The sequence below is a fragment of the Sus scrofa genome, chromosome 14 (genome assembly GCF_000003025.6).
Source record: "Sus scrofa isolate TJ Tabasco breed Duroc chromosome 14, Sscrofa11.1, whole genome shotgun sequence".
Taxonomy (NCBI): Eukaryota; Metazoa; Chordata; class Mammalia; order Artiodactyla; family Suidae; genus Sus; species Sus scrofa.
Window position 1 is genome coordinate 99,562,569 of NC_010456.5, and position 27,319 is coordinate 99,589,887.

At 37.8% G+C, this 27,319-nt stretch overlaps 1 protein-coding gene and 1 long non-coding RNA gene across 3 annotated transcripts in view; one reads left to right on the forward strand and one right to left on the reverse strand.

The window, feature by feature from the left end:
• On the reverse strand, positions 1,675–11,842 carry LOC106506084. Its single transcript, XR_001301099.2, has 3 exons — positions 10,773–11,842; positions 7,325–7,521; positions 1,675–4,275 (listed from the first exon to the last, which is right to left on the reverse strand). It is a non-coding gene; the product is annotated as an uncharacterized LOC106506084 (long non-coding RNA).
• MINPP1 (multiple inositol-polyphosphate phosphatase 1) overlaps positions 11,858–27,319 on the forward strand; it is a 53,963-nt gene continuing 38,501 nt past the window's right edge. Inside the window, exons 1-3 of one of the 2 annotated variants that reach the window (XM_001927672.4) lie at positions 11,858–12,548; positions 15,688–15,885; positions 22,222–22,319. In XM_001927672.4, the coding sequence (XP_001927707.1) occupies positions 11,915–12,548; positions 15,688–15,885; positions 22,222–22,319 (930 nt within the window). In that variant the 5' untranslated portion in view covers positions 11,858–11,914. The remainder of the gene's footprint in view (positions 12,549–15,687; positions 15,886–22,221; positions 22,320–27,319) is intronic. The other variant, XM_021072285.1, reaches the window with a different exon arrangement.

Below are 27,319 nucleotides of genomic sequence, written 5' to 3' on the forward strand. Positions count from 1 at the left end.
AATACTGGTGTATGTTTGAGCCTTTGTTTTCTTTTTCTTTCTTTCTTTTTTTTTTTTGGCTTTTTAGGGCCACACCCACAGCATGTGGAAGTTCCCAGGTTAAGTGTCGAATTGGAGCAACAGCTGCTGGCCTAAGCCACAGCCACAGCAAGATGGGATCCAAGCCACGTGTGCAACCTATACCACAGTACGTGGCAACGCCAGATTCCTGAGCCAATGAGTGGGGCCAGGGATCAAACCTGCATCCTCATGGATACTAGTCAGATTTGCTTTGGCTGTGCCACAACAGGAACTCCAGAGCCCTTGTTTTCAGCTCTTTTGGGTATATACCTAGGAGTGGAATTGTTGGATAATAAGGTAATTCTATGATTAACTTTTTGAGGAATTGTCACACTGGTTTCTACAGCAGCTGTGCCATTTTACATTCCCACCAGCAACGTACTAGGGTTCTGTTTTCTCCACATTTTCACCAACATTAGTTATTTTCACTAAAAAATTAACCATCCTAGTAGGTGTGACATGATATTTCATTGTGTTTTTTTAATATGCTTATTGCCCATTTGTATATATATTTTTTGAGAAATAGCTATCTTAATGCTTCATTCATTTTAAAACGTAGGTTGTCTTTTTGTTGTTGAGTTGTAGGATTCTTTATATATTTTGGATGTTAGTCTCTTACCAGACATGATTTTCTATTATTTTCTCTCATTCCATGGGTTGTCTTTTCAATCTCTTGATAGTATCCTTTGATGCACAGCAGTTTTTAATTTTGATGAAGTCCAATTTTTCTATTGTTTATTTTGTGGTTCATGCTTTTGGTGTCATACTTAAGAAACCATTATCAAATGCAAGTTCATAAAGATTTTTTCCTATGTTTTCCTATGATAGTTTTATAGTATTTAATCTTAAGAGTTTATAGCTTTTACATTTAAGTATTGATACACTTTGAGTTAATATTTGTATTTGGTTTAAGATAAGGGTTCATACGTTTGAACATGGATATCTTAGCACCATTTCTTAGTAGACTATCCTTTTCTCATTGAATGGTCTTGGCAACCTTGTCAAAGATCAAATGACCAGAGATCTAAGGGTTACTTCTATGCCCTCAGTTCTATTCCATTGGTCTATATGTCTATCCTTATGCAAGTATCACACTGTTTTCGTTATGGTAGATTTTAACAACTTTTCACATCAGGAAGTGTGAGTTCAACAGTTTTCTTCTTTTTCAGACTGTTTTGGCTATTCTGGACCCCTTGAAATTCCATATGAATTTTATAATGGAGTTTTCCAATTTTGCAAAAAGTGCTATTGGGATTTTGGCAGTGGTTATACAGAATCTACATATTGTGTGAGGGTAGTATTTTCTTCTTTCTTTTTTTTTTTTTTTTTCTGTCTTTTTAAGGGCTACACTCCTGGCATATGGAGGTTCCCAGACTAGATGTCGAATTGGAGCAATAGCCCCTGGCCTACGCCATAGCCACAGCAACGCCAGAGCCAAGCCACATCTGTGACCTACACCACAGCTCATGGCAATGGCGGATCCTTAACCCACTGAGTGAGGGCAGGGATTGAACCTGTGTCCTCATGGATGCTAGTCAGATTCGTTTCCGCTGAGCCACAACAGGAACTCCAATATTTTCATTTTAACAATATTAAGTATTCCAATCCATGAACATAGAATATCTTTCTATTTATTTAGATATTCTTTGATTTCTTTCAGCAATGTTTTATAGTTTTCGGTGTACAAGTTTTGTGCCTCATTGGTTAAATTTATTCTTAAATATTTTACTCTTTTGGATGCTATTATAAAACAGAATTGTGTCCTTAATTTCCTTTTCAGATTTTTCATTGCTGGTGTACAGAAATTCAACTGGTTTTGTGTGTTGATTTTTTATCTTGAAACTTTGCTGAATTCACTAATTAGCTCTAAAAGGGGTATATGTGTGTATTCTTTAGGGCTTTCTACATTCATGTAATCTGTAAATAGAGACAGTTTTACTTTTTCCTTTCCAATCTGGATACATTTTATTTCTCTTTCTTGCCTAATTACTCTGGCCAGAACTGCCAATACTATGTTGAATAGAAGTGGCAAAAGCAGGAATTCTGTCTTGCTCCTAATTTTAGAGGAAAAACTTTTAGTTTTTTCCCCTTGATGCTGATGTTACCTTGGAGTTTTAAAATATGTACCCATTATCATGCTGAGAAAGTTCCCTTCTGATCCTAGTTTACTGAGTGCTTTTATCAAAAGGCATGTCGGATTTTGCAAATGCTTTTCGACATCAATTGAGATGGCCATGTGGTTCCCCTCCTTCATTCTATTAATGTGGTGAATTGCATTCATTGATTTTGTATGTTAAACTTCTCTTGCATTTCTGGGATAAATCCCCTTCAGTTATGGCATAAAATCCTATTAACATGCTGCTGAATTCTATTTGCTAGCATTTGTTGAGGAGTTTCATATCTACATTCACAAGGAAATCTGGTTTGTACTTTTCTTATTTTGTAGTGTTTTTGTCTGGCTTTAGTATCATGGTAATGTCAGCCTCATACAATGAGTTAAGAAGTATTCTTTCCTATTCTGTTTATTGGAAGAGTTTGAGTATTCATGTTAATTCTTTAAATGTTAGTAGAAATCACAATGAAGCCATCTATCTGGCCCAAGGTTTTTCTGTGTTGGGAGATTTTTGACTGCTGATTCAACCTCCTTACTTGTTAAAGGTCCATTCAGATTTTCCATTTCTTTAGTTAGTTTTGGTAGTGTGTGTCTTTCTATGAATTTGTCCATTTCATCCAAGTCATCTAATTTGTTAGTATACAGTTGTTCATAATACTCTCTTATAATGGTGTAAAGTCAGTAGTAATGTACCCTCTTTAATTTCTGATTTTAGTAATTTGAGTATTTCTCTTTTTTCTTAATCTTTAGATTTGTCAATTTGTTGATTTTTCTCAAATAATCAATTTTTGGTTTCATTGATTCTCTTTATTGTTTATCAACTCTCTACTTCATTTATTTCTACTCTAATTTATTATTTCCTTCCTCTTTATGGCTTCAAATACAATTGAATATAATATTTTTAGGAATTATTTTTTCTCAAATGTCTAAAATATAAGAATAAGTAAATGCCCCTGAGTGATCAGGCAAAAAAAAGCCTATTGTTAGATTTACTGTTTAAATCCATGTGAAAAGCTCTCATATGATTCACAGAAGAAATATTACCACGCCTTTATGAAGATGTTTAGAAAAGGGTAAGAGGTCATGGGGGAGAACTACCACAGATTGAGTGTTAAGGTCATCTTCTAGTTTATGAGACTTGTGCCAGGCTGAAAGAAAGCAATGCTATGGACCGCTCAGACGTTTACAGGATAATTAATATCAAGCCTTTCATTTTAAAATCATCCTGTCATCATGAGACATTTAGTCTGTTTCTGAAGAAAACAAGCATGAATTCTCTGATATCCCATGAACACTGATTTTTTTCCCCATGAGAGGATAACATGGATTGAAGTGATGCCATTACTATAATGTGAGATTCACAACTCTTCCCAAATATGTGGTTCATATGTCCCTAAGACTGGCTTTCTAAGAGTCTTCCCAGAATAGCCACCTTCTTTCTTTTCTCACTTGCATCTCCTGCCTAACTTTCACATTTCACCTTACCTTATCAGGATCATCTCCTTCATCAGATATCTTATCCTATCTACTTACCTTCTACTCTTCTCAGTGCTTTCTATGCTTTATTAACCATGATCATTCAGAGTGAGAGACCCAAAGTCATATCTAAGGGGATGGAATCAGAAAATGTGCTTTTCTGTTATTCTCAGATGACTTCAGCAAAATCATGAAAAGCATAAAAGGACATTCTAAGGGGTTAACAGGTACCTAAGCCCAATTATGAAGCTTGTACAGAAAATAAACACTGGTTTAAACAGCAAAGGCATGTATTACCTTAGATGACAGGAAGCCCATAGTAGGTATTCTCCCTCCAGGTTTAGTCCATCACTTCATTATCATCATTGAAGACTCAAGTTCTTTTCATTTTCTGCTGTCGTCTCATTGTGTCGGCTTTGTTTTCAAGCTGGTTCCTCTCTGGTTGCAAAGATAGCTCAGCAGGTCTAATTATCATTTTTGGACATGCTAATGTATGGAGCAGTTGCTTCTTCCTTGAGTGTATCTCTCTCATTTTAAGAATGCAGTTTTTTTTAAAGATCATATTTAAAATTATTGGCATCTTTGTGCTGTTAATCTCTTTCATCTTTCCAAATCGTTAGTAGCATCTATTAAAAACAAAATGTGTGAAATAATTTATTTTAATAACATTCATGGAATAATTGCTGAGAGAGATGGGTATTTTTATGGGTTGGGTACAGAGGCTAGTGGAAAGTGAGAAGCTAATGGGGCCTAAGTCCAGTAGGAACAGAAATTTAGAGCCAGGAGCAAAAGTTTTCTGTCAGGATTTCTTGGCCTCTCATTTTTTTTAAACTTCCTTACTTCTAAAATATTTGTATTCTATAATTTGCCTTGGTTAAACTTTCTTAATCTTGTATTCTAAAATATCTCATTTGGAGTTCCCACTGTGGCTCAGTGGTGATGAGCCCGACTAGTATCCATGAGGACGTGGGTTTGATTCCTGGGCCTGCTCAGTGGGTTAAGGATCTGGCATTGCTATGAGCTACAGTGTAGGTCCCAGATGTGGCTCGGATCTGGTGTTGCTGTGGCTGTGGTGTAGGCCAACAGCTGCAGTTCCAATTCAACCCCTAGCCTGGGAACTTTCATATGCTTTGGTTGTAGCCCTAAAAGAAAAATAAATAAATAAATAAATAAAAATTAACTACCTCATTTAATTAATAACAACTACTGTACCACCTTCAAAAAATTTCACTCACTGAATAACATCTCCTTTCCTTCTGGAATATTTTACCCTGCCAACAACAATACTCCTCTGAATCAAAGGAATCTTCAGTCCACTAAGTCTTTAAGGTGCTGATCATTCATTACTCCCATCCTCTACCTCATTTCTAGAACAACAACAACAAAAAACCTTTCTCCAAAATTTCCCAGTAGACTGACCCTCATGTCTTAGTGGCTAGAACTGAATCACATGCTCTTTCCAAAACTAAAACTGGTAAGAAAAATAGAGTTACCCCAGAGGGATGTTTTTCCTGAGGTGGGGATAGAGTGATCTTCCTGAGGGGTGGATACCTATACATTGATTCCAAGGAAAAAGGGGACTTAAATGTTGGGTTGTTAGCCAAAAGTAACTGTTATAGTACTACATGTAGAATTTATTTTCTAGCCTCGGCTACAAGTGACACTTTTGGCAGTCACTGTTAATTTGTCAAGAATAGGGTAACCATTAGAAAAAGAAACAAAGACGGTTCTGTTTCCATCAATGACATTCTAGAATCAGTTCTACTAAATACTTGTTGGATCACTTTAGGTAAGGCATTTAACCTCTTTTTTGTTTTGATTTCCACACCCACAACATGACATAAATATTGTTCCTCATCTGTCATAGGACAGCTGGGAAGATAAAATAATTACACCACATTAGTGCAAAGCAATGTTATTTCAGCTTCCCATACTGCCTTTTGGTTCTATTTTCATTTATTCAACAAACAGTATACTTAATGTAGGATACGGAATATCTAGGAATCAAAAAAGGTTTTCACCATGGCCCCTGCATTTAAGGTATTAACAAATGAATGATTTAGTCACAACTACTTTCTCTGGGAGTAGAGAATCAGACAAGGCAGTAAAGTGAGACAATGAGGGATTTTTTTTGTGGAACCATAATGGTCACTTCAATTGGAGTGTGATCTGCCCTGTTTACTAAAGTGGCTGCAACAAAGTGTGTGAGTCCAGAGGTGCTTACATTGCTTTTATAGTTTAGGTGTTATTGGGTTTTAATATTTACTGATATATAATATAAACAAAGCAATGAGATGGATTTATGCTACAACAAGCAGTGCACAAAAACCTTTTTTGGTTCATGCATAAGTCGGTGAGACAATATGAAATTGCCATTAATGGACTAAGTGAAAAACTGCCTTCCTGATGAACTAATAAACTTTCTTCTTAAGGTTCTCCATTATTTGGAATGATAAGGAAATACTCATGGCTTTAAAGTCAGCCAACTAATTGTCTAAAAAATCCAAAAGAGCAAAGATATTTTTCAATCTTGGAAAACTAACATTTCAGAAAAAAATAAGATGTTAGAACACAATTGCTATTGTCTATGCTTGTTCTTGAAAAATATAGTAGATGGAATTCTCTTCGTGGCTCAGTGGTTAGTGAACCTGACCAGGATCTATGAGGATGAGGGTTCCATCCCTGGCCTTACTCAGTGGGTTAAAGATCCAGCATTGCTGTGAGCTGGGGTGTAGATCACAGATGAGACTCAGATCCTTAGGTTGCTGTGGCTTTGGTGTAGGCCAGCAGCTGTAGCTCCAATTTGACCCCTAGCCTGGGAACTTCTATATGTTGTAAGGGTGGCCCTAAAAAGCAAAACAAACAAAAAAAAAAAAAAAAAAAAAAAAAAAGAAAAACAGAAAAATATAGTGGAGAATGAGAGATTTTTTTACCAGGATTTAGAGACTATATATATATATATATATATATATATATATTTTTTTTTTTTTTTTTGGTCTTTTTGCCATTTCTTGGGCCGCTCCTGCGGCATATGGAGGTTCCCAGGCTAGGGGTCTAATCGGAGCTGTAGCTGCCAGCCTATGCCAGAGCCACAGCAACTTGGGATCCGAGCTGCATCTGCGACCTACACCACAGCTTACGGCAACGCCGGATCGTTAACCCACTGAGCAAGGCCAGGGATTGAACCCACAACCTCATGGTTCCTAGTCGGATTCGTTAACCACTGTGCCACAACAGGAACTCCCAGAAACTATATTTTATCTTTCTAATGGGATAATAATATATTTTGGATGAAGGGGGCTTCTGTAGGAAATTGTTTCTGAGTAGCAATGCCAGCTTGTTGAAAATCATTATGGAACAGGACTATAAAGTGAATAGCTACAGCTTCCTCCTGTTAAACAGGAGTGGCAAAGCATAGAAAGAATATTAGTAACTCAAACTTACCATAACTTTGTATCTGGTTTCTCAAATAGTTCTACGGATTTAGAACCAATATTTGATGGGAGGGGAGAATACCTGAGGTCAAAATCCTAGGATGTATCAGGATATTAGAAGAGAAGCTTTTTCATGACAAAATAACTTTCATTGAGTATAACAGAGAGTGTAAAACAGCAGGTCATCTCCATTGTTGCGTGGCTCAGTAAAGTTCTATTCATCAACTGAAATACAACTTACACAATTCAGCTTAGCTTTGATATGCTGAGGAACAGTGCAGTGGTTAGCTCCTTTTGAGCAAAGGTATCTTGCAGCCAATGGAGTTTGTGATCTGTGTGGCCTCCACACTCAAGCAAAGTTGAAGAGACTGCTGTTGAAGCACCAATCACTCTAGCTCTGTCCATACACATGGATCTCTCCTCTGTTGGCTTCTTCTACTGCAGTAAAAAACAAACAAGCACTAAATCAGTAATTGACAAAGGAAAGATGAAATGGCAGGGCACAGAGATACTAGAGTTAAAACTTTCTTGGCATAGGCACAAAGTTAGTTGCTAAATGTAGATGTTTCAAAGATAACTATGAAAAACCGACCATTTGTCAGTTTATTTGATTAAAGGAGAAGTGATAATAAGAAACGTTTTAACTCAATTTAATAAAAGTAACTGATATTTATTTGGGGCCAGGAATCATTTAAAGTATTTATCCAAACTGTTTCATTTAATCTTCTCAACAACCTCTTGTCATAGGTGTTATCCTCACTTTACAGAAAACATTTGAAGTAAGATGTTTAACTTGTTTAAGATCTCACAGTGATAAAGCTGGAATTTTAAAAGCCAGAAAGTCTAACTTTAGAAATCATGTTCTTAGTATTTTCTCTTTTCACAAAGAGCCTGCCTTTGTCATTTTTCCTTTCTTTACCATTACTTCCCCTGAAAGTCATCTTCTTTGATACCTTCTTTAAGAGTAGATAGCTGCAACTTAAAATACTATAGATGTCATCATGAAATCTTAAGAGGGGAATGACTATTTCAAAAAGCCCTATGAATAATCTGACAAAAATAACCTACCTATTCTTGAATGTACTAGATTGATTAGAAGTTCTACTTAAGACAATTTAGAATAATATAGAACAATAGAATTAAGCCATTCTCTTTCCCACTCTGAAAGACACAAAATGTAATGTTCACTTCTGGATAAAATTGTACAACCACTAGCAATTTAAGTCTTCCATTCTCAGCTGGATCCTCAGAGCCAACCATCCAAACTGTTACTTGTTTTACTTTCTTCTCAATTGCAAATCCTTTCCCATTACTTTCCCCTTTCTCTCAATTGTAAATCTAAGCCATTTTCACATTTCAAAAGACTTAATTCCCAATCCCCCATCTCTTCAATCTTGCCTCCCAAGTCACTGAAGAAAGTAAGGCCACCAGGCTTGAAATCCATGAATTCACTGCTGCTAGACCAACAAATTTATCTACGGGTACATGGACCCTTTCCATCTTCTCTCAGAAGATAAAATCTCCTCTCCTGGTTCACATCAAATTCTTTTTGCTCTTGGTTCCATCCTCTTCCATTTTTTCATGGAAAATGAATGATTAATTTCCCATTGTATCTCTTGTGTTTTAATAAATTTGTTAAATATATTGCTGCCAGGTCCACGACCTCTTATGAGGGAGAGGAAATCACCCAGTCTATGCAAAGGGGCAGTCATGTTTTGCACCATGCAAACTCCTGTGTACTAACTGATTGGATAAGGTGAGCACCTATTTCAAAGAGCAGTCAATTTATAGGCAGGTCAGAGGATTAAGACATGGCCTGGCATCACAAGTTTTTAAAGGTGCTCACTGTTTTAAGAAAAAGAGACCCATTTTAAGTGAGATGAGTGGATTTTTATTAGAAAAGTTTTGAAATGATCTTTGATGCACGTCTGGCATGAAAGTCATTTACTTTAAGGTGAAAGTAAGTTTATACTGTACAGTTGCTAGAGAACTAAGCATCTCAGGACAAGAATAACATTGAACATTATGATAAAAATATCACACGTAGCAGCCTATTATATAGGGTTTACATATATCATCTCTGATTCTCACAATAATCCTGTAATGCAAGTTCTAATACTCCTAATTTTCAACCAAGAGAACTTGGGTAACTTTCCAAGTTAACGTGTGGCTGAGCTGGATCCTGGATCCAAAACTCTTTGTCCTCTCAATACAATATCTGGCTTTTCCTAGCCAAAAACATGAAGGCACTGCTTAATTTTATCATTTGTCATTTTGGCTTGACACCAAAAATGATTGGAGTTGGTTTACATAAGTATATAACCAGCATAAATTAACAGATGAATAATTAAAGGAAGAAAAATAAAATTATGCTAGAGGTAAATTTAGTGTACAAGAACCTATGGTAGCAGTATTCATGATAGCCCAAGACATGGAAACAACCTAAGGCCCATCAAAAGATGAATGGATTAGGAAGATGTGGTACATATGGACAATGGAATACATACTACTCAGCCATAAAAAGGACAAAATAATGCCATTTGCAGCAACATGGATGAAACTAGAGACTCTCATACTGAGTGAAGTCAGAAAGAGAAAGACAGATACCATGTGATATCACTTTCATGTGGAGTCTAAAATATAGCACAAATTATCTATCTACAAAACAGAAACATGGACATGATGGACATGTAGGCAGACTTGTGTTTGCCAGGGGGAGTGGGATGGATTGGGAGTCTGGGGTTAGTAGATGAAAACTGTTGCATTTGGAGTGGATAAGCAATGAGATCTGCTGTATAGCACAGGGAACTATATATCTAATCACAAGTGATGGAACATGATGGAGGAGAATGTGAGAAAAAGAATGTATATACATGTATGACTGGGTCTCTTTGCTATACAGCAGAAATTGACAGAACATTGTAAATCAATCACAATAAAAAATTTTTTAAAAAAGAATATAGATTAACAACAACAACAAAAAGAAAGTATGCTAGGTTTTATAAGTCTCTGAAGATTGTTTCATTAAAGAGTGAAGCCTTTAGGAAGACTTGGTAGCTCCTGAGGACTCGAAAGACTGGGCATGAGAGATGATTATTAGTAAACACATATATTAAGTGAAATGTGGTGAGATACATCTGGTGCAAATATTTGCTGAATGAAAGTAGGAATATTACCAAACACCTCAGCCTATAAAATGTAAGGTTAGGAAATCCATTAAAAAAAAAAAGGGTGGGGAGTTCTCCTGAGGTACAGTGGGTTAAGGATCCAGCATTGTCACTGTAGCCACTTGGGTTGCTGCTGTGGTGCAGGTTCAATCCCTGGCCTGGGAACTTCCTGATACTGTGAGTACGGCAAAAAAAAAAAAAAAAAAAAAAAAAAAAAAAAAAAAAAAAAAAGAAGGTGGGTGTTCATTTATTTGTTAAATATTAATTTGAACAAAGTTCTGTAAAAATATCACTGACCTTGACTACCTAGGCATTAACATTCCACAAAATGGCATCCAAAAAGAACATATCCTAAAGATGGGTTATGGGACACAGAAAGTCATAAAATTTGCAGCATTCAAGTTGAAATCTATCTTTCATCATACACCATTTTCTTCACTGGCTAACATTTAGAAGTACCTCTCTCTGGACTAGAGGGGGCACTTTCAAGGGGGAAAAGAGTAAAGATGGAGATGGACTTACCAAAAGCAATCTAATAGTGTCTGAAGGAAAAACTAGTCTTACAAAACCATAGTCCAAACTTCCTTCAATTTGGATCACCGCATGCTTCTAAAACATTTATTCTTTTCTCAGCTGGCATATAAACTGGGATTCAAGTCGAGAAACCCAGGTACTATTCATATTTATGACTTTGGGGAGGGTCAAAGAGTCTGAGCAATAACCTACCAAAAACCTAGCTGCTGATTTGAGTAATTACCAGGGAGGAGAGTATCAACTCGGCGTGGCAGTAAATACAGGGCTTCTTTGCTTCACATAGCATATTAGCTCATACTTAATAATGCAGTAAATCTGCTGGGCTATGACTCAATGTGCCCGAGTCATCAGGATAGCTATGTCTCCACTGTCAAAGTCTTCGGTATCAACAAGCACAGTACTTCTGCGGTGCTAGCTCCCTGTCAGTTTTGCTGGTCCAGGTCAAGATACTACCAAAGGCTCAGGAATTATATTTCCTAGAGCACTGAGCCTCTTCCCAGGTTCTTCTCTGCTGTGTAGTATAGGGTTTAATTTCAAACTCTAGTGGGGGTTAAAACCTTGGGCTTTAGGAGGCATGCCGGGGCAGGGCTCAGGGACCTGCATTTTGAACAACTGCCACAGGTAGATTTGATACAGCTGGTTCAAATTACATTTTGAAAAACAGATGACAATGGGGTAAAGATGATGATACAAGAGTCAGCTGTTAAAGGTGTCCTGTTTCTGCAGCTTTGGAAGCTAAGGCTGAGTCCGGGCTTTTTCCACACCCTAAAAAAACTTAAAAAGCGGAGGAGTCGTTGATTCAGTCCCCAAGGCGCCAGCTACTAGGAAACTCGCTCACGCTCGCGGGCCAGGCGACGCCGGCTCCACCTAAACCGCAGGTTTCCAAAGCTCCTCGGGGATTTCTGCCGGCTTCACTTGAGCGACAGGTCAACCGGGCTCCTCGGAGCTTGCTGCCCACATCCACCGCGCTCCACAGGCCACTAACACCTCCACACAGTCGGAGAGCAGGGTACGCGCAGTAAATCCCGAGGGCACTGGCCGGAAGTTCCCCTCGGACCCGCCCCCTGCCCACCGGAGCCGGAAGTCGGCGACCCAGCCGGTACGTCGCCCTCCGCGGGGCGCAGCGCACCATGCTCCCGCTTCCCGGCCGAATCTTCAGGGTTCGCGTAGCACCTGTCGCGGCCCTGGCTGTGGCGCTGGTCTCGTCGCTTTCTCGCTGCTCCCTCCTGGAGCCGGAGAACCGCGTGGTCTCGGCGCTTAGCCCCTACTTCGGCACCAAGACTCGCTACGAGGATGCCAACCCCGGGCTGCTGCCGGACCCCGAGGTCCCGCGGCGGGACCCGGAGCTATTGGAGGAGACCTGCACCCCTGTGCAGCTGGTCGCCCTCATCCGCCATGGCACCCGCTACCCGACGGCCAAACAAATCCGCAAGCTGCGGCAGCTGCACGGGCTACTGCAGGCCCGCGCGCCGGATAAGGGGACCCGCGCTGCCGGCGGCCGCGACCTGGGCGCCGCGCTGGCCGACTGGCCGTTGTGGTACGCGGACTGGATGGATGGGCAGCTGGTGGAGAAAGGGCGGCAGGACATGCGACAGCTGGCGCTGCGCCTGGCCTCCCTTTTCCCGGCCCTTTTCAGCCGGGAGAACTACGGCCGCCTGCAGCTAGTCACCAGCTCCAAGCACCGCTGCGTGGACAGCGGCGCCGCCTTCCTACAGGGGCTGTGGCAGCACTACCACCCGGGGTTGCCGCCGCCCGACGTCGCAGGTGACCGCCCCGGCCTCCCGGCCAGTGCCCTACTTCTGTCCTCCAGATCCCAGACTTCCCCGACCTCAGCCTCCCCACACTTCCCTCTGTGCTCCATCTCCCATCTCTTGGGCCCTCATCTCGTGAGATGTTCAGGACTTGGCTATCTCCCTTCCCCTCTTACATAGTTTGTTTATTAATTAGTCGGGGATGAATTTGGTACCTTCTGCGTGTTGGGACACGTTGGGGGATCCAATAGGAAAGAAGACAGGCCGGGACAGTTTTTGCTCATCTATTCCCAAAATTAATTTTCCATCTTTGAGCACCAACTGCTCCCTTCCTCTCTGGCAGTTCTACAGGCGCACTTAAAAAAAAAAAAAAAGAATTCTGGATTTTCTTCCTCAGGCTTTATTTTTGATACTGTATGGCTTTTGTTTTGTTTTTTTTTCACTTAAGTTTTTCAGACAATTTGTTCTAGACCTACAACCTATTTTAGGAAGCTACTCTCAAACTTTCTCAACTGCTCTGCTTTTTTGTTTTGTTCTTCTGTGTATTATACAGTTACCTTCCTTGTAGCTGTGGCCCACAGTCATGCACAGCACTTTACTAATTTATTCCATTACCTATACTTATGCAAAATTTGAGAGATTATCTGAAGGGGCTCTTTTTTATTTTTCCGTAGATGAAAAAGCTGAGCCCAAGAATATACCTTGTTGATTGTCTTTTTTTTAGTTGGAGGACTAGAGTCAGGCCTAGAATCCATGTTTTCTGTTTTTTTGTTTTGTTTTTCTGGATGATGCTTTTTCCTCAGAAAATGTTTTAATGGGTAGTTGCTGTCAGGGCGCAGCGATATGAATCCATCTAGGAATCAATAGGTTGTGGGTTCGATGGCCTTGTTCAGTGGTTTAAGGATCCCGCGTTGCTGTGAGCTGTGGTGTAGGTCGCAGACGTGGCTCGGATCTGGCACTGCTGTGGCTGTAGCGCAGGCTGGCAGCTGTAGCTCCTATTCGACCCCTAGCCTGGGAACCTCCATATGCTGTGGGTGCAGCCCTTAAAAAAAAGAAAAAAAATGTTTTAATAGTCACATGCTAATAATAGCAAACACTTAACGCCTTCTGTGTGCCTTGCATGCCTCATGTTTATTTCACGAAATCCTTAATAACAGCTCTCTGAGGCTGATAGTATTTTTCCCCCTGTCATAACAGATAAGAAAATTGAGACTCAGAAACAACAATTAGCCTAATTTAAAGTAGCCAGGTATGTACCCAGGAGATCTGATTTAGAACTTGGTCTCCTAACCATTACACTGTACAGCTTCCATTTGTCCTTTAACTTAAGGGTAAGAATAAAAGTATATAATATTTTTCTGCCATGGAGAAGAACAAGTGTTAATACTTTCTAAATCACTTTTAAGGTCAAAGTTGAGGTGAGACCTCATTTAGCTTTAAAAAGCCCAAGTGAAAAGTAAATTAGAAGTAGACTGGTTTGTCATTTCTCCAATAACATTCTCTCTTAAGCAGTTCAGTAGTCTCCAAGAGGTTCTTCGATTGACTGATTGCCCTGTGGGTTACTTGGTTGGCTGACTATGTTTAGTCACTTGTTGAATTATGCTTTTTAAGAATAACTAGACTTTTCCCATTAATATTAGTGAAAATTACCCACAAATCTATTAAATTAACTGAGCATTAAAAGCAGAACACACTTCAGTATAGCTGTATATGTATAATATACATACATATGTATACACATTCATAAATACATATAGTGTATACCAAAGTGGGGCTGATTCTGGACCTGGGATGAATGAATTTTTGCCCTTAGATGGCGTTGTGAGAATTGCCGTTGGCCTCAGAGTACAAAGCCATGGATCAAAATAGTTCAGGATAATACCCTTCATCATTTTCAGTCTCAGAGATTAAACCCTTTGCTTAGCTACTTCATTATTATCTGCAAACAATTGTTCTGCCTATTGTGTACATCTGGGCTTTGGAGCGAAGCCATTGAATTTGTATTCTTAGAGAAACAGAACAATGCTTTTGTTTCCTTTGAAAGAACAACAGTAGTTAGATAATAGCAAGGATGAATTATCTAGATCCACTTAGGAAATCGTATTTCGAGGCCACAGAAAAAGACAACGAAGGTCACTTATTTTCCTAGTCAAGATGTTTTCTTAAGAATTATCCAGTTACTAATTAAAGTGGACAGAATTATTCATTTTAGGGTCCCCTGAAATGGATACACCCACATCCAAAGCAAAACTATGTAACTAGATTTAATTTTCTCATTTTTTATATACAGAAATAGTATACTTGGTGTTCTCTTCATGGTAAATTATTGGCGAAATTATAATTGAAATCTGTGTGTTTTAAATATGACTAAGGAAATTGAAAAGGTACCCGAATAGTTGAAACATGATTAGGAATGCTTTCCTGGTATGTACTTGTTGCTAAATTGTGGGAATAATACAACATATAAAATTCTAATTGAAGTTAGCTGGGGTCTTCAGCTAGAAAATAAACCAGTTAGAAGCAGCCAGCACAATGAAATACAGAAGACCTGAAACATTAATATATTTTGTGCTTTTGTCAGTAGTTTTTGTCCAGAGCAGTCCTTTGTAAAGTAACATGGGGTTGGGAAGGTTAATTAAGAAAGTAAAATACTCATTTAGACTTTGGCTTAGAGAAGTAAAACAAATTGGATCTACTGAATTATCTCTCAGCAGATAACGTTAAAAATGTTGCTGATTTTTAGTTTGCTTTGTCACATTTTCTGTGCCTGACAGAAATAGTACTTACATAATACATTTTTGTGCTTTTTAATGACTTTCATGTTTAATTTTCTTTAAGAAACCATTCATTTCAATTACTTTTATTTCATAGTGTAGTATTGCTCTAACATTTTTATCTTTAATAGTCTCTTTTTCTTTAGTCTTTTTTAGTGTATTCTCTCATGAATTAACAATCATTTCAAATGGGGAATCGTTTTGCCCCATGTCTTTGTTGAGCAGTGTGTACTTATTTTGGACATGCCAATGAATAAATAGGTTTTTAAGTGTTCCTTTTTACACTTGAAACAAAATGGTCATAATTTGAAATTATTATTTGTGTCAATGGATATATATATTTATGTGCATATATATACAATTTTTTTTCCTGTTCAGATATGGAGTGTGGACCTCCAAGAATTAATGATAAATTAATGAGGTTCTTTGATCATTGTGAGAAGTTTTTAACTCAAGTGGAAAGGAATGCTACGGCTCTTTATCATGTAGAAGCCTTCAAAACTGGACCAGAAATGCAGAACATTTTAAAAAAAGTTGCAGCTATTTTGCAAGTACCAGTCAATAATTTAAATGCAGGTAATGTGTCTTTTATCTTGTATTTGAACTCTGAAATAGTTTAAATGCTTTTTGAACTCTGAAAATGAAAAAATTGGGGTTCCCATTGTGGCTCAGTAGGTTAAGAACCTGACATTGTCTCTTTGAGAATGTGGTTTTGATCCCTGGCCCTACTCAGTGGCTTAAGGATCTGGCATTGCACAAGCTGTGGTGTAGGTTGCAGATGTAGTTAGGATCTGGTTTGCTATGTATGGCTGTGGCATAAGCCTGTGGCTGCAGCTCCTATTCGACCCCTGGCCTGGAAAGTTCCATTTCCTGTGTGGCTATAAAAAGAAAAAAAAAAATATGGACACATAAAGTGGTGGTCCTTTTAAGGGACCACAGTTAATTTTACATTAAGAAAATGATGTGTTCTAGATCAAGAAGATTCTGCATCTCATGTAGCTGTTTTTAGATTCATATTCTTTTTTGAGTTTTATGCAAATTAATATACAAGATTCTGGAGTTTCCGTCATGGCGCAGCAGAAATGAATCCTACTATGAAACATGAAGTTACGGGTTCAATCTCTGGCCTTGCTCAGTGGGTTAAACGATCCGGTGTTGCCGTAAGCTGTGGTGTAGGTCACAGACATGGCTCGGATCCTGCATTGCTGTGGCTCTGACAAAGGCCGGTGGCTACAGCTCCGATTAGACCCCTAGCCTGGGAACCTCCATATGCCATGGGAGCGGCCCTAGAAAAGGCAAAAAAAAAAAAGACAAAATATATATATATATATATATATATATATATATATATATATATATACAAGATTCTTGCTATGTCCTGAAATTTTTCTTTTGAGGGCAGAGTTATACACAACTTTAAGAATTACAAAATGAAAATTTATCTTTTCTGAATTATCTCCTAATAAAGTGGTACAAATGGAAAATCATAATGTTCTTTAGCTTTTAGAAGTACATGTTAGGGAGTTCCCATCATGGCGCAGTGGTTAATGAACGAATCTGACTAGGAACCATGAGGTTGCGGGTTCAATCCCTGGCCTCGCTCAGTGGGTTAAGGATCCGGCGTTGCCGTGAACTGTGGTGTAGGTTGCAGACTCGGCTCAGATCTGGCGTTGCTGTGGCTCTGGCATGGGCCAGTGGTTACAGCTCTGATACAACCCCTGGCCTGGGAACCTTCATGTATCCCGTGGCCAAAGAAATAGCAAAAAAAAGACAAAAAAAAAAAAAAAAAAGTACAAGTACATGTTAATTTTTTGAGAAAGGTTAAGTTTTAGAAAAGTAGTATGGGTTTTTTTTTGTTTTGGGTTTTTTTGAGGCTTTTATACATAGAGGTGCTGAGAAAATGAGCTGTCATGACTGTCATAAGCTATTGCACTGGTTGGTTGACTGTACAATTATCATGCAACCTGGGACATTTTTTAGGATGAAAGGAAACACTTAATAATTATGCTGGGAAAGCAGTGGAAAAGCCAGAGTACATGGTCACCTAGCAATGGGAAATTAAGAAAAAATAAGATTTTTATGTTTTCTAGGAATTTATAATCCAAATAGCAGACGTTGACAAATTATGTGTACATACAGATTTCATTATATTGTGAATAAATTTCAAAAGACTAGGAGTAGGAGATACTGGGAAGAATTTGAGTAGACTAGAATATGTCTATCATGGAGTCTAAAAGCTTTATAAGGATCAAAAAAAATGAAGATACCTAGATTAGCATTTTATTTTGAGTTTTTTCTCTTTCCTCAACTGACTGTACATTGGAGTTATCTGCAGAGCTTTAAAAATTATTTTATTTCAGGAGTTCCCATTGTGGCTTAGAAACGAATCTGATTGGTATCCGTGAGGATGCAGGTTTGATCCCTAGCATTGCTCAGTGGGTTAAGGATCCGGCATTGCCTTGAGCTGTGCTGTAGGTCACAGACACGGCTCAGATCCCACATTGCTGTGGCTGTGGTGTAGGCTGGCGGCTACAGCTCCAATTTGACCCCTATCCTGGGAACTTCCATATGCTATGAATGTGACCCTGAAAAGACCAAAAAAAAATTATTTTATTTCAGAAATAATTCAAGCATATAGATAATAACAAAGGCTAATATACTGATTACCTGTATACTATATTATACAGGTAATCAGGTATTATATTATCAAATTTTGATATTCTGTTTCAGGTAGTTGCTTTGAATAAATTGAGGACCCTTGGTCTCTTTTGAGGATCTCATTCCTTTCCTTTTCTCCCCAGAGATAATCTTTATCATGAATTGAGCATGTAGGTCATCCCATGTCAGTTTTTATTTTTATTTTTTTTAAGGAGGAGGTCCCACCTCCTTTTTATTTTATTCTATTTTATTTTTTTGTCTTTTTGCCATTTCTTGGGCTGCTCCTGCAGCATATGGAGGATCCCAGGCTAGGGGTTGAATCGGAGCTGTAGCTGCCAGCCTATGCCAGAGCCACAGCAACGCGGGATTTGAGCCGCGTCTGCGACCTACACACAGCTCACGGCAATGCCAGATCCCCAACCCACTGGGCAAGGCCAGGGATCGAGCCAGAAACCTCGTGGTTCTTAGTCTGATTCGTTAACCACTGAGCCAACGGCGGGAACTCTGGTTTTTCTATTTTTATATCTTTACATTTCTATCCCTAAATGGAGTGTTATTTTGCAGATTTTTTTTTTTTTTTTTTTTTTTTTTTTTTTTTTTAGGGCCACACCTGTGGCATGTGGAAGTTCCCAGGCTAGGGGTCGAATGAGAGCTACAGCTGCCAGCCTACACCACAGCCACAGCAACACAGAATCTGAGCCATGTCTGCGACCTACACCACAGCTCACGGCAATGCCAGATCCTCGACCCACTGATCGAGGCCAGGGATTGAACCCACAACTTCATGGTTTCCTAGTTGGGTTCATTTCCACTGTGCCACGATGGGAACTCCCTGTTTTGCAGATTTTTAAACTTTTAGGAATGGTATCAAACTATGATATCAGTCTGAAATTTGATTTTAATTCAACTTTGATTTTTTATTTAATGTAATTTTAGTTCTATGTTTTGAACTTAAAGAGAACTCCATTATATAGCTACCAGTATCTAACCATTTTATTCTGTTAGTATCTAACCGTTTTATTCTGTTAGTGAACATTTAAATATATATATATATTTTTTTTTTTTTTTTTTTTTGTCTTTCTTTTAGGGCTGCACCTGTGGCATATGGAGGTTCCCAGGCTAGGGGTCTAATCGGAGCTGTAGCTGCCGGCCTACGATACAGCCACAGCAATGCCGGATCCAAGCCATGTCTGTGACCCACACCACAGCTCACAGCAACGCTGGATCCCTAACACACTGAGCAAGGCCAGGGATCGAACCTGCAACTTCATGGCTCCTAGTCGGATTCATTTCTGCTGCGCCACGATGGGAACTCCAAAGATGGTTGAATATTTTTAGAAAACAATTTCTAGTTTCTGAATTGACAAGGATTATTTGTGTTTTACTGATGAGGTAACTGAGAGCAACTTCTTTTTGGAGGCAGTATTAGCATAGTGGTTAAAATCATGTGTTCTGGAATGGGACTGTTTGATTTGAATTTTGATTTTTTCACTATTGACTAACTGACCTTCAGTAGGTTCCTTAGTATCTCTATACCATAGTTTTTTTGTCTGTAAAATAGATAAAGGAATTGTACCTGCCTCATTGGATTATTGCGAGGATTGAATGAGATTAATTCAGGCAAAGCATAGTAACTGCTCAAAAATATTTTAGCTATTTAAATACTTGTTTGTTTTTTTTTGCATAGAGAGTGTATTTTCTGTGTATTTTCTGTAACTTATGCTTAGCAATATATTTATCTCTCTCTCTCTTTTTTTTTTTTTTTTTTTTTTTTGTCTTTTTTGCCATTTCTTGAGCTGCTCCCACGGCATATGGAAGGTTCCCAGTCTAGGGGTCTAATCGGAGCTGTAGCTGCTGGCCTATGCCAGAGCCACAACTCAGGATCTGAGCCGTGTTTGCAACCCATACCACAGCTCACGGCAACGCCAGAGCCTTAACCCACTGAGCAAGGGCAGGGATCGAACCTGAAACCTCGTGGTTTCTAGTCGGATTCGTTAACCACTGAGCCACAAAGGGAATTCCTCTCATTCTTTTAAATTTATAACCCATCATCAAATTTTACTGGTCGGAGAGGCTGGAGCTAATACAGTCCAAATTTTTTTTTTATAGAAAATTACTTTCCACTGGGGTTTTTCTTAGTTTTTAACTCAAGTAATGCTACAGAGAACATTCTTAGAGTCTGATTTTTGCATGTGAGAGTTTATAAGTAAAATAACTATAGGTAGCATTGTTAGGTTAAGGAGCATGAATATTTTATATCTTGACATGTAATTCGAAATTATTTTCTGAAAGTGTAGAAAAATGTATACTAACAATATATGAGGATGCTCATTTCTCCCATTTCATCCAGCAGTGGATATTGGTCATTTTGATTTTTGCCAATTTGACTAATGAAAAATGATAACTAGCTTTTAATTTGCATTTTTTTGGTTACTTGTAAGGTTGAACATCTTTTCATATGTTTATTAGCTATTTCATTCTTTATGAGAATTACTCTTCATAACTTTAGCCATTGGATTATTTTTGTTTTTTTCTTATTGGTCATAGGTTCCCTTTATGTTTTATAGACATATTAATTATGTATTTTTTAATGTTGCTTGACAAAGAATAAATCCTTTGCCTATTTTATGTTGCTAATTTTTTCCCCTTAGGTGTTGCTTATCTTTATTTTTTTTATTTTTTTATTTTTTTGCCTTTCTGTCTTTTGTTGTTGTTGTTGCTATTTCTTGGGCCGCTCCCTCGGCATATGGAGGTTCCCAGGCCAGGGGTTGAATCGGAGCTGTAGCCACCGGCCTACACCAGAGCCACAGCAACGCAGGATCTGAGCCGCGTCTGCAACCTATACCACAGCTCACGGCAACGCTGGATCGTTAACCCACTGAGCAAGGGCAGGGACCGAACCCGCAACCTCATGGTTTCTAGTCGGATTCGTTAACCACTGCGCCACGACGGGAACTCCGTGTTGCTTATCTTTAAAGTCTTACTTATGGTGCTTTTTACAGAAGTTTACACTTTTTACATAGCCATATGTGTCTTTTCAGTATGGCTTCAGAATGTTGTATTTTGCTAGGATTTCTCTCTTACCCCAAGATTATTATATTTTCCTATATCTTCCCTTTTTTGGGGGTAATGTTTAAATTCTAATCCATCTGAAATTTCTTTTTTGTCTTTTTAGGGCCACACCTGCAGCATATGGAGGCTCCCAGGCTAGGGATTGAATTGGAGCTGTAGCTGCTGGCCTCAGCCACAGCCACAGCAATGGCAGATCCAAGCTGCATCTTAGACCTATACCACAGTTCACGGCAATGCTAGATCCTTAACCTACTGAGCAAGGCCAGGGATCGAACCTGTGTCCTCATGAATGCTAGTCAGATTCATTTCTGCTGAACCACGACAAGAACTCTGGTCTGAAATATTTTTGAGGTTCAAAATGATTGACCAGGAAGTCAAAAATGGTTATAATAGATGGATCAATGCCGTAACTTATCCTGAAAAATGGTTTGTCTAACATCCTGTTTTGCAAGAGTGAAAACCAAGACCCAGAGAGCCTAGCCCAGGATAATTAGTGGCAGAGTCAGGTCGCACAGTGGGATTTTTTTTTCTTTCCCTCTTTTATTTCTCTCCTTCTTAACCCATTGTTTGTTTCACCTTCCTCCTGATTCCTCACTCTGCCCTTTCTTCCCTCTCTATCTTCTGCATTCTCCTTTCCTCTTTTTTTTTTTTTTTTTATCTTTTTAGGGCCGCATCCTCAACATACGGAATTTCCCATGTTAGGGGTCAAATTGGAGCTGTAGCTGTTGGCCTATTCCACAACCACAGCAAGTCCAGATTTGAGCCACATCTGTGACCTACACCACAGCTCACAGGTAAGGCCAGATCCTTAACCCACTAAGTGAGGCCAGGGATTTAACCTCCGTCCTCATGGATACTAGTTGGGTTCATTACCGCTGAGCTACAATGGGAACTCCACCTATCATCTTTTATATCCTTCTCTGTAGTTGCTTCTCACTAGTTATAATGTAAATTGTTGTGTAGTTAAAAGAATTGCTCAATAAATGTACTTTGTTACTGCTAAATTAAAAGCTGGGAACTAAAACCTTTTATAACTTTATCTCTCCTCTTCTAACTCTCTAAAACTAACAAAATCAAGTTATTTTTTTATGTAGTAAATCCTTGGCATTCTGTAGATATTTAGCTTTTGTAAAGCTGCAGAAAGTAGCAACCCACAAATTTTACTTTTTTTTTCTCCTCCAGATTTAATTCAGGTAGCTTTTTTCACCTGTTCATTTGACCTGGCAATTAAAGGTGTTAAATCTCCTTGGTGTGATGTTTTTGACATAGATGATGCAAAGGTAAGTATTACTTTTGCAGTTTCTTTGCCTTTTTTGCATGGTTTTTGTTGTTATTGTTATTTGAAGCAGCTTTTCAAAAAAAAAAAATAGAGTAGGGACCATTAATTGTCTTTGTCTTGTACTATAAAGAGGAGTTAATTGTTCAAGTAGGACGTACCTACTTATAAATAGTATGGGTTCATAAAACTCTAGAAAACATTCTTTCACTGTGAGTTAATTTCTAGGTCCACCCAGTTAAAAACCTACTTAACTGTCATCAAATTTTCCTACTGGAAAGGATTGTAGAGTTATTAATAAAATCCAAATTCTTCATTTTATAGGAAAAGCTCAGAGAGGTTGAATGGTTTTGCAAATACCTATTCTTTTATAACAGTTTTCGTAATAAGTTGAGTTCTTTGTTCCACCTAGTAATGGCAGTAATTCGTCTGCAGTTTCTGCCTGCCTACTTTCTATTCCCTTTTTTCCCTTTTCATTCATATCACTTCTTTATAGACTTTTAGACTCAAGAGAGAGAAGGGCAGACAGGCATCTGGTAACTTTGAAGGAGGCAAATTCTGGTCAATTCTGGGATTCTGGAAGCCACAGAGATGGGGTAGGAAAGCATTAATTGTTTTCTTAAGCATTGAGGATTGAAGCATTGGATAGAATCCTGGTAGATGAGAGTAGGTTGTGTCTTTATGTATGGGTCATTCAGGAATGTGAACTTCGAAACTTGAGTCATTCCTTGCGCACGTGTGCACACACACACACACATGCATATATATGGAACCTTTAGTATTCTGTATGAAAATCAATTACTAACTTCAGAATTTAACCTCAAATTTTGAAAAGAAGTATACTATTTGCCAATTAGAAGCAAGCTTTTAAGCTGAGAGCTAATGTACCTTTGAAGGTGAATAAGTGCTTTATTTTGTTACTCAAAAATCTAAGTGACCAATAACTAGATGGAGGGCGGTTTTCATGATGTTGTGCCAATGCAGAAGTAGTACTTAGTGGGTGAGTTGGAAGAAGGGGAAGGGGCTCTCAGTGGATTATTGCTCTGCAATGCTGAACACCAGTAGTAATAGGTGTATTGTATTTCCTCCCTGTGCTCCTGAATTGATTCCTAGTGATTTACTTTCCTTCTGTCCGAAGTACTCAATACGCTTCTCATCTCCCCGGTCCAAAACTCATCACTTCAGAAACTTCCTGGACTCCCCTCCTTTGAAATACTTTGTGCTTAGGATGACCATAAAGTTTATGTTCTAAATTTGAATACTTTTAAAATTGAATACTTTTAAGAGTGAAAGAGGAACCATTAAAAATTATACCAGTAAGGGTATAAACTGAGACAGGATCATTCACCATCATGTGTCAAACTACTTCACCTTTATTTTCTCCCCACCTGGATTGCTCTAAGGAAAAAAGCCGATAAACAAAACTAAAGTGATTTCAGTATTGTGTAAATGACTGATGGGTATTGGCAAAAGGGAAATTTATTTTTTAACAGAAGAACAACTTATTTGCCCAGCTTACTATGGTCGTTGGAATATTTGGCCTGTGCTCTCCAGGCTACCTGCTATCTGCCCTTTTCCTATTCTGGGTAGCTGTATCCTTATGGTCCCTTTCTTCCAAACACGTATAACTCCATGCTTTTATTTCCATATCTGTTGAAAGATGGAACTATGAGGTGATTATAAGATTTCGTGTTACTTGGCTTTTTTTTTTTCCTTTTCTTTTTAGGGTTACCCTTTTATCTCTTTATTGCTCATGAACTCTCTTCCCCCCCACAACTTATTTTGAAAAATTTCAAACTGACAAAAGTTGTAAGAATAATAGAATGAACATTCATGTCCTTCACTTAATATTCACCAGTTTTTAACCTTTTTTTGAGGCATATTTGCTTTTCATTCTATATAACTTCATATTTTCCTATTACTGCTGTAACAGATTACCACAAACTTAGTGCTTTTAAAACAAGGTAAATTAATTATCTTAAGAATTCCAGAAGTAAGAAATCCAAAATGAATTTTATGGAGTTAAAATCGAGGTATCAACAAGGGGGTGCCTGTGTTCTTTTTGGAGGCTCTAGGGGAAAATCTGTTCATGCCTTTTCCAGTTTCTGATGCCACCTGCATTCCTTGTTTCACTCTGATCACAGCTTCCATGGTTATATCTCCTACTCTGTTCTTCCTACCTATGTCTTACAAGGATCCTTGTGATCATCGGGCCCACTTAAATAGACCAGGATAATTTGCTATCTTTAGATCCTTAATCACATTTGCAAATTCCCTTTTATCATGTAAGACAACATTCATAGCTTCTAGAAATTAAGATGTAGACATCTTTGAGGGGCATTTATTCTGTCTACCACATATATACAGTTTTTTTTCCCCAATTATCAAGACATTTTGCCCTTAAATAGTTGATCATGCATCTAAACAAGAATATTCTCCTACATAATTATAATAAAATATTTTGCATATGTCTATATAGCACAGTATTATCTAATATACAGTCAGTGTTCATGTTTTCACACTTGTCTTAATAAAATCTTATATTTATAGCCATTTTTTATAGAAATTCAGAATCTAATCAAAGATCATTCGTTTGATTTACTTGTCATGTCTTTTTAGTTTTCTTTAATTTAGAAGAGTATTCCAGCCTTTTTTTTGTCTTTTGTGCACTGTGATTTTACAGGCATGTAGGCTAGGTTTTTTTGCAGAATGTTTTTGTGTCTGTTTTTTATTTAAGATTAAACTGGAATTTAAACACTTTTGACAACAATACTATATAAATTTGCTAATATAAATGCATCTAATCAGAAGGAATGATGTCAGTTTGTCACATCATTAATAATAATCTTTGACCATATGATTAAAGTGATACATTTCAAGTTTCTCCATGTGTAGGTAACTTTTTTCCTTTGTAAATAAAGAACTCATTTAAATAATGATGATTTGGAAATTTGAAATACATTTATTAAATTAATTGAATAAGAGCTTCCTGTTTATGTAGTTAAAGCAAATAAGTTAGATTCTTCATTAAAAAATATAAAATTTTCTTTTGATTTTGGTGTTTCCTGTGATTTTTTTTTTCTTTTTCAGTAATTTGATAGAAAATTATCTATTTCTGCTTAGGACTTTTCACTATGAAATAGGTTTACATACTGAAGTATTTACAGATACAATAAAATCATGTCCAAGATTTGCTTCACAATAATCCAGTGGTGGTGGTAGGTGCATAACTGCAAGAGAATTGGCCAAATGTTGATTATTGTTGAAGTTGGATGATGCACACACACAGAGGTTTATTATTCTACTGTTTTCTATTTTTTATATTTGAAATTTCTTATTAAAATATTTTAAAAATTAAAAATGAATAGAAATTTATGAAATTTTAAGAACTCTGGAGATTATTAGATATTCAAGACCTCTTGAAATGCTGGTCCATATAAGCTTTCATTCAACAAATATTGTTTGAGTGCCTGCTGTGTACCAGGCACTTGGTTGGAACTGAGGATACTAACATGAGATAAGGATTGTCCTCAACGAATGTCACAAGGAGGGAAAGACACAAATAAACCATTGTAAGACAATGTAATGGCTGTAGTAGAAGTAGATAAGGTATCATGATATATAAAGGAGGAAGCTGATTAGTGGCAGTCAGGGAATCTTTACAAAAGAAATGACACATGAACTAAATACTTCTCTGTGGAATAGCTTTTTGCAACTTTATGTCTGTCTTTTACTATCACAAGTATATCTAGATTTTTTACCTCATCTGGAGTCAGTTTGGTATGTAATGTTTTCCTATGAAAGTCATTCATATCATCCAGGTTTTCAGATTTATTTGTAGAATTTGGTAAATTTATCTCGCCAAAGTTTAAAATTTTGCTTTCCTTCTGCACTTGAGATTAGTTCCCCATTATTATTACTTATTTGTGTATTCGCATTTTATTATATCAGTTAGTGTCTACAAATTTATTATTTTTCCCAAGAGACAATTTATATATTTTTGAACTTTATAAAATGGAATCATCCAGTATGCATTTTTGTTTCTAGTTTTTTCAACATTATGATTTAATATTTATCTATGATGTCACATGTAGCTATAGTTCACTTATTTTTGTTGCTGTATAATATTCTGTTACATGAATTATCACTTTTTTTTTTCTTTTTTCTTTTTAGGGCCACACATATGGCATGTGGAAGTTCCCAGGTTAGGGGTCTAATCAGCGCTGTAGCTGCCAGTCTATACCACAGCTACAGCAAGGTGGGAATCTAAGTCACACCTACAACCTACACCATAACTCAAGGCAACACTGGATCCTTAACCCACTGAGTGGGGCCAGGGCTCAAACCCATGTCCTCATGGATTGTAGTTGGGTTCCTTACCACTGAGCCACAAGGGAACTCCTACCACTGTTTTTAACCCATTATCTTATTGGTAAAACTTTGGGTTGCTGTCAGATTTGGGGGTATTATGAATATTCTTGGGTATGTCTATTGGCATGCATTTCTGAAGGTCCATGTCTATAGTAGAATTGCTGGATCACAAGTGCTTCACATTTATTAGATAATGCCAAACTATTTTTAGAGCTGTTCTAGCTGTTTCTATCTTTATACATCTTTATCTTTTTTTTCTTGTTTTGGGCTCTTTTTAAATTTTCTTTATAACGGTGTTGGTTTCAATTTGTTTGTATAGATACTTGCACCTTTTTAATTATTCTTCTTTGTAGTGAGTTCTGCTTTTGCTTCTCAGGTGGCCAGTAGCAATGAGCAGCTCTTCAGAGATAAGTCATGTTCCTTCCAATTTAGAGTTATTCTCTGAGATTCTTTGTAGGATGCTTGTGAAGATGGAAGGACTGTTTCCTTGTAATGGTGTTGCATACTGTCCAGTGAGGCTTCTCTAGACTTCATTCTTTTGCAAAGGATTGTTTGATTTATTCCTTCAAGTGTACTATGTGCTTTAAGGATCTGTCTTCTGCTGGTTTTCTCTGAGATGTTTTGTTTTCACCG